Here is an 8,211-nt window from a genome sequence, read left to right on the forward strand (position 1 = left end):
TAAAACAGCCATCTGAGTGGTATAACACAAGAAGCGATTAGGGGAAAGACTTCTACGGACCACGTAAAAACAAGACCCTTTCCGGTTTCTAGTACGGAAGCCCGACGTTCCCTTTCCTGGCTAGTTTGAGAAATGCAAGTCTCTCCCAGGAGCTGGAGTCTCCAAACCGAGGCGAAGGTGGGTCTTGTTACCTTGGTGATAGCGAGGCTGGGCTGAGCGGCTGCTCCGGCAGCCAATAGAAACTGGGCAGGGGCGGGGCCACTAGGTCTGGAGCGGCTGCGGCGGGCTTGCAGGTTTGTGGATGCGGCGTTGGGGGAGGGGTGTGGGGATTTACTGGGGGCTCTGGGGGAGTCCCAACCCGGCCCCAAATTCCTGAGCGCCGAGGGCACTGGCTTTCGCCGCCGGATCCGGGCTCCCAGACTTTACACCCGGAGTTCCAATCGGGCCTGAGCTGCCGGGGCGGCGGAGGCGGAGATGGCGGAGGGCGGTGGGTCGCGACGCGGAGTCAGAGCCCGGCCTTGACGGAGCATCCGGGGCTCCCGAGGGCTGTATCCTCAGGAGGTCTGTTGCCTGACACACCAGGTGGCCAGTGGAGAGCCGGAGTGTTGCGTACAGGGGGAAAGCCGCGTTTGGCGACTGGGCGTAAGAGGCCTTGGAATCCTGGAGCCCAGTCTCCAGCCCCATTCAGGTGTCCTGGCGAGATGGTTAGGGGCAGAACTGCTGGCTGTGGTGTGGTCACTTCCCGAGTCCATCGTATCTTTTTTTTCAGGTGTCCGGTCTTGCTGGTTCGGCAAGCCTGATAAGCATGAAGCTTCTGTCTTTGGTGGTCTTGGTCGGGGGTTTGCTGGTGCCCCCAGCTCAAGCCAACAAGGTGAGGGAGGTGAACCTGCAGCATCTCGTGCACTACAACCCCGCCCACAGGGTTTCTCCAGAGGTGGCTGCTACAGGAGCCCTGCCCCTCACTTCTATGGATCGTAGTTGGGGTGTCCCCTCAGGCCAAAGCTGCAGTTCTTCACTAAGGGTGAAAGGATGAGGGGAGAGGGGAGGACAGTGCACCGAGAAAGCTTCTGGATCAGAAGGACCCGTGCTGGAATTCCAGCAAGTTTGGGGAAATTATCCTTACTTTTGTCCTGGGTAAAATAGTAGTGGTTATATTTACTCAGGGAGAATCAAATCGCATAAGGATATAAAAATGCTGAATGTAAAGTCCTGTACAGATGGAAGTTTCTTTTATAAGGGGAACCCTCACAAAGTGATAGATTCCTGAGATAACTCCCATTCCTTAGGGGTAGAGGACCCCCAGTTGGGTTTGGTGTGAGGCTGTGGAATCTTGAGATTCCAGTGATCCCTAAGACTTTGAAATAAGGTTTAGTCAGGTTTGCTTTTGTGCCCTCCAGGGAATTCCTAATTAGAGTGAAAATATATGTGGTGCTGTCTTTTACCTATCCCAGAGGGAAGAACTTTCAGAGAGGTTGTTTGAGTATTCCCACGTGAACCCTTTTCTTTCCCCCATTCTTAACCTTGGAGGTTGGAGATGGGATTAGGGGAAGAGGCTGGCCACCCAGCCTATTGGACAGAAGTACATACATAGTGTGGGTTTCAGGGTACAGAACAGTCACTTGGTTTGCTGTCCCCTGAACACACACCCCAGTTAGGGAATGGCAACCTCAGCTACTTTCTGGGTCTCTTTTGCTGGCTGGACAATTTCTGTCTTGAGGATGCTGTGATATTGCATCCTTAATACAGAAGCAGTCCTTGCTGAACTCAAGCATATGGATAGTTACATTGAAGAACAGGAAACTAAACTTTGGCAGGTTTGCTAGAATCTGAACCCAAGCAAGTGTCCTGCCTTCCGATACTTGTTTTCTCTTCCAGAGTTCTGAAGATATCCGGTGCAAATGCATCTGTCCACCTTATAGAAACATCAGTGGGCACATTTACAACCAGAATGTGTCTCAGAAGGACTGGTAAGGCACCTCCATGGACTGGCCCTTGGCTGCTACACCATTACTACACCTATGGGTGTTTACTAGGGTTCGTGGACTTCCTGACGAATGAACTTGCTCCTGTTTCTATGGAGAGCCTTACAAAGGAATGTCTTTGTCTATAACCAGTTGGAAACAGGACCCAAGTGTCTTGCATTTTATCTGAGGGGTTCCTGGCTAGAGGACTAGATTTTGTTGTTTTGCTTTTATTTTGGATCTTTCTTGATATATGCAAAATGATAGGGAAGTTGGGAGAGAGATATTATGGCCACATGTTGTGCAATGTTCAATGCTTTTGCAAAACTCTCTTACTTGTGTTACTCTGTGCTGGTCTCATAGCTATTTTCTAAAGTAAATAAGAAGGGTATTGTTCCATTTTTATTATTGCATAGGCTGAGGTTCAAAGAAAGAATTTAAATTATACTTCTAGAATCTTGAATTTGCTTCTTGCTGCCTCAGTTTTTTGTTTTTGTTTTTTTTTAAAGACAGAAATAATTCTGGGCACAGCAGTGCACTCTTGAAATTCTAGCAGCTTAGGAGGCTGAGGCAGGAGGATTGCAAGTTTGAAACCAGCTTAAGCAGTCTATCATGGCCCTAAACACCTTAGCAAGACCCTGTCTCAAAATACAAAATAAAACAAAGGACTGGGAATGTAGCTCAGTGGTAAAGCACCCCTGGGTTCAATCCCTAGTACCAAAAATAAACAAGTAAATAAATAGAGAAATAACCAAGAATTCATACAGGTAAAGAACACCAACTTGGTGAAAGGAATTTTCAGCTCACTGTTCTAGAAGGAATGGTATAAGGGACTAGAGTTAACCTGAAGAGGAGAGAACCAGGGGTACTCTATGGCTGACCAAGACTGGGAGAAGGGCTGGCATGCTGTAGGAGGTGGGACATATGGGGACCAAGTAGGTACTCTCTGGTTTCTTGGTATAGAATTGGGACTAGTGGATGAAAGCTTCAGGGAATAGACGTGAACACGATAAAGGAACGTTACTAATCTAGGTGGTTCAGGACTGGGAAACCCTATCCTTGGAGCTATCTGTGTAGACACAGGGTGAGGTCATTGTGGGGGGGATAATATCAGATGGGGCCTGTATAGGATTCTAGGACTCAGCAACATTGGCTCTGTTTGGAAATCATCAAACTCTTGCTTGGAGCCTCTTAGGGATTGGCTGGGGTCTTGACATTGATCCTAGACCTCAGTGCTAGGGCTAGAATTGGGGATCACTTTGATTGGGTCTTCAGGTCTCTGCCACATTTTCTTTTTTTTTTTAAACTTATTTTTTATTCTAAATTGTTTTATATGACAGCAGGGTGCATTATACTTCATATTATACATTTAGAGCACAATTTTTCATATCTCTGGTTGTATATAAAGTATAGTCACACCATCTGTGTCTTCATACATGTACTTAGGGTAATGATGTCCATCTCATTCCACCATCTTTTTTACCCCTATGCCCTCTCCCCCTACCCTCCCTTCCCTTTGCCCTATCTAGAGTTTGTCTAATCCCCACTAGAATTAGCCTCCTTATATCAGAGAAAACATTTGGCATTTGGTTTTGTGGGATTGTCTGCCACATTTTCATTCCGGTGCTACCTTTATCTCCGCAGAAAGAGTGCTTGCCCCCTCCTCTTGATTGTGCAGAGTAAAGCCAGAACCTTCAGAGCTCAGTCCTTGATTTAATGGTCAAGCCACGAGTATTCCTGTGTTGCTGGTATTCTGCCATCTAGTGTTGAGAGTCTAAAATCACATGCATATCAAAAAGCCCAAAGCCCATCAGTATTGCCCTGTTGGTGTGTCTGGCAAGATGAGTTACAGAGAGAGTCCCAGAGCAGGAAGGAACATAATAGGCTGGCTAGTTCATTGCTTTTTGGACATGTTAAAATACAGCCTTCTCCAAAAAAATCTGTTATGGAGACACCAAATGTGTGAACCATAAAATCAAAATTGCTCTGGTTGAGAGGTCTGTCAACCACACCTACCCCTTCCTGCATAGTGTTTCCTATGCTACCCAAAAAGCCACAGTTTGAAAGTATAATAGAGTTTTATTCTCCATTGTAAATGAGGAAACTGAGGCCTAGAGGGAGTAAATAAATTACCCACAATTATGGAATAAGTAGACGAGCAGAAAAATTAAATCCAGTCTGTCTTTTTCTTTTACCTTCTATCCTTAATATCCCTTGACCAGTCCATGAAATCTCTTATTATTAATCACAAAAAGCCAGCAGAGACCCTTAGGAGAGCAAGAAAAGATTTTGGTTTTACTGATTGCCAGGAAAGCCAGAGAAGACAGAAATATTTCAGCTCCTGGTGGCACATATATGTAATCCAGCTACTCAGGAAGCTGAGGCAGGTGGATCACAGGTTCAAGCCAGCCTGGACAATTCAGTAAGACCTTGTCTCAAAACAAAAAATGAAAGGCTGGGATGTAGCTCAGTAGTAGAGTGCCCTGGGTTCAGTCCCTAGTACCACAAAAGAAAAATTCTGTTTCTTATTACCATTCCTCTTATTCACTTACAGCCTGCTTTCTTGGGCAATAGGATCCCAAAGTGAAGGGCACAGGTTGGCCCTTCCTGCTGCCCTGGTGGGAAACCCACAGATCCTCCTGTAGCACCAGAGCAGCTTTCCAAACCCAGAATTCCACATAGCTGAGGAAAATAAAGGATCTTGTCCTTAAGTGGCTTGTAGAGACTAGATGGTACAGAAAAGTCAGCATTGCCAGGAATGGAATGAGGAACAATTGAAACTGGCCTTGTCCCTTAGCTCCTCCCAGAGACAGTGTGCAGGGCCTAGAGGGTGCCTTTTGATACAACTGGGAGACCAATTCCTACACCAGGGAATAGTTTCAGTGGTAGCTACTACCCAAGGATGGAACTGGGATCATCAGAGATTTAGATAACTTGTGCCACTGTTATTTCAACACAGGATCTTCCCATTGCACACCCTTGGTGCCTCTGTCAGAAACCCAGCTAAGAGCCCAGAGGTCAGCTCTGCCCTTTTCAGGACTCTGCTTGACTGTTGCAGGACTTCTTCACAGCTGGAAGAGCCTTTTAAATGTCACCTGGTACAATCATGGCCTCTCACAGAGGAAAGGACAGTCCAGGGCAGACACTTAGTGGCAGAGTCAGAGTTGAGCCCAGGCCCAGGCGCCTATTGCAGGCTGATGCCTGGCCCACTTCTGTGATCCTCTGCAGGTTTTGTTTGATTTTTCCCTAGTGGTAGTAATGTTTCTGTGGGGCCTTTTGCTTGTTCACCTTGGTCTATGAACCAAGAAAGTCAGAAACCTGCTGATCCAGGGAAGGCTAGAAACAAGAGGCTAGGTGCAGAGCCCAGCACAGGCACAGGCCCCACCCAGGCTGAGTCAGCTGCCAGGATGTTGGGGCCCAGGATCTGGACTGGGGTCCCCGCCTTTCCATCTTGATGAAGTGCTGCCACCTTGCTGTCCTGAGCCTCCTTCCTCAGTTTCAGGCCTGTAATCTTAGCACCCCGACCCCTATTCATTGAGGATCACTGCTAGGTGACACTAGGTGGCACATATATACATCTGGCAGTCACTTGATCACAGCCTTGCTCTGGCCAGCACCATGGCCAGCACACAGGGAGTATGGAGATGAGTAAGATGTGACCCTTCTTCTAAGGGACTTCATGTCCACTGGGCAAGACAGTACAAGTGAAGACAGGGTGGTGTGGCCAGGTTCATGGTTGAGATGGGGAACTGACTGGGGACAGAATTCGGACCTTTTAGCTGAAGCAGAGTGGAAGAGGAGATAGGCAGAGCTTTGCGTTCCTGGTGGAGGTGTGGGATGTGGCTGCACAGAGAAGAGTCCAGCAGGTCAGCTGGCTGGAGGGTGGGGAATGGGTCTGGGAGTGGCATGGGCAGCTGGGCAGGTGAGGGGACCAGGACTGGTGGGACAGTTTTGTCAGCCCTTGCTATGGAGGCATTGACTGGTTGAAAGCTGACTTGACAGGAGTTCCATTTTGGTACAGTCACTCAGCTGCCCTGTCAAGGTAGTATCGGGCAAGGCCAAACTAGAGGTAGGAGAGCAGTAGGGAGGCTGGGCAATTGTCCAAGGGCATGATGATGAGGGCCTCAGCTGGGACACAGCACTGGGAGAGAGTGGAAAAAGTTTTTTCTATTCTTTCTTTTTTTGTTTTTTATTATTTATTTTTTCTTTCTTTATTCCATGATTTTAGGAATTTTTAAGGAAGTAAAATTGCTGGCATTTGGTGAACTTATGGGTGGGGGCAAAAATGTTGTTGAAGGTGATTCAGGGGGCATGATTTGGTCAGCAGGGTGAATGCTAGAGCTATCCTCTCTGCCACTGGAAACAGACCACAGAGCCAGCATGGAGGCCTGGGGACCTAGGGGCAAAGAGTACACAGGCTGAGTGTGGAGTGTATGGCCCCTCTGGGACACTAAACAGCAAATCCTCTGATTGTTGGCAATATTGTCCAGTTTAGAGGATCCGGGGCCTGGTTAGAGATCCTAATCTAAGAAACATCAACTTCGGAGTAGAAGCCTTTGGACAAATGATGAAGCCACCAGGGACAGCATAGCATGGGAGGAGAGGGCAGCTGGGCAGAGCATTGGGGAACAATGATGGGTTTTGTTGCTGGTGCTGAAGGTACAATTTGGATAACTGGCCCTGATGGTGGGGCCCATGAGGCTAGGGACTGGGAAGGGGCTTCTGCCAGCCTGGCCCTTTGTAAGCCCTCTGCCCTCCCTGAGAGCACCCTTCACCTATGCCCACCTTATCCCTCAGTTCCGCTAGCTGCCTGCCTCCTGCCCTGGGACTGTGGGGGCTTCCCACGGCCCCACCTTACCACCCTGTCTGTGTTCCAGCAACTGCCTGCACGTGGTGGAGCCCATGCCTGTGCCCGGCCACGATGTGGAGGCCTACTGCCTGCTGTGTGAGTGCAAGTACGAGGAGCGCAGCACCACCACCATCAAGGTACCTCCGGGGCCCGGGGAGCCCTGCCCCTAACTGTTCTATGTGCATAGTTTTTGCTTTATTCTGGAACATTCCAAGTGGCGAGTGGGACTGGCTTCTGGGCCCTCATACAGACACAGGGTCTCACTTCGCACATCTTTGGAGCTGGCTCTCCTCTCCGACATCTTTCCAGTGGCTCCCACACAATGACAGATGAGAGTGTCCTGGGAGAGCAGCTGGAGTCTCCCCTACTCCTTCCATTCTTTCCAGTTTTATTCTTCCTCTTGCTTCCATTTATTTAATTCATTTCTTAAAAAAAATAATAATAATGACTGAGCCATATCCCCAGCCCTTTTTTAATGAGGCTGATCCTTATTGTGAACTTATGATCCTCCTGCCTCAGCCTCCTGAGCTGCTAGGATTACAGGCGTGAGTCACCGCTTGTTCAGTACATCTTTTTTGGATGTCTGCTGTGTTCTGGGCCCCATACACCATGCTGGGAGTAAAGCTGCCTTCTCAGAGCTTAGGGTCTCATCAGACTTCCAAAGTCACGCCAGCCTCCTCTAATAAAACCTTAGATCTGTGGCCAGTGCTGGGTGCCGGGTGCCAGTACCAGAACCTGGGCTTTTTTGTTTTTTCCTGAGCCCTGTTTTCAGTAATCATTTGGGTGAATTCAGGAAAAAAGTGGTAGACTTCACCTGTGCCACCATAGAGAATGAGGAAGGATACCACATTCCTCTGCCACCAGGTAGGACTTGACCAGATCCCATCTCATAGAGGCCATGAAGTCACCTTTCCTTTTTGAAGCTTTACATGACAATTCTAGATAGCATCAGAAAATAACTCTCATGAGTTTAAAGACATTGCAGAGTCCTCCCTCAACCTCCTACTTTTGAGGCATGTTGGAGTGGGAGTGGTCTTCAACCCCCTCTACTTGCTTCAGGGAGCCACAGCCTCTTCCTGTTTTGTAAGGAGAAAGTAGCTGTCGCCCTGTCCAGTCATCCAGGCCACACACCTTTTGTACTCCTCTCCTGGAGCTTCCCCTTTCTGTCTCTGAACTTGCTCCAGTGGGCCTCACTTACTGGGAACCAGATGCCTGAGACTTTTATTTCAGAGCCAGATGTTGCCTCTCCTATTTGGCAAGAAAGGGACCTCATGCTGCGAGGACACCACTGCCTAACCCTCTACCTGAGGGTAGAAGTATCTTTATACCTCCAGAGTTCCCTGCTGTGGGGCTCCCTCAGCTTAGGACAGACCTGGTCAGTCTGTGGCAGGGGCTGTTCCT

General features: G+C 48.5%; 1 protein-coding gene across 2 annotated transcripts in view; it reads left to right on the top strand.

Annotated features, from left to right (window-relative positions):
• The first annotated feature begins 256 nt into the window (after positions 1–256).
• Tmem9 (transmembrane protein 9) overlaps positions 257–8,211 on the top strand; it is a 16,828-nt gene continuing 8,873 nt past the window's right edge. The window contains exons 1-4 of one of the 2 annotated variants that reach the window (XM_076873114.1): positions 257–293; positions 770–871; positions 1,876–1,967; positions 6,839–6,947. In XM_076873114.1, the coding sequence (XP_076729229.1) occupies positions 806–871; positions 1,876–1,967; positions 6,839–6,947 (267 nt within the window). In that variant the 5' untranslated portion in view covers positions 257–293; positions 770–805. Of the gene's footprint in view, positions 294–359; positions 562–769; positions 872–1,875; positions 1,968–6,838; positions 6,948–8,211 lie in introns of those variants that run through there. The other variant, XM_076873115.1, reaches the window with a different exon arrangement.

Source organism: Callospermophilus lateralis, chromosome 13, assembly GCF_048772815.1.
Source record: "Callospermophilus lateralis isolate mCalLat2 chromosome 13, mCalLat2.hap1, whole genome shotgun sequence".
Classification (NCBI taxonomy): Eukaryota; Metazoa; Chordata; class Mammalia; order Rodentia; family Sciuridae; genus Callospermophilus; species Callospermophilus lateralis.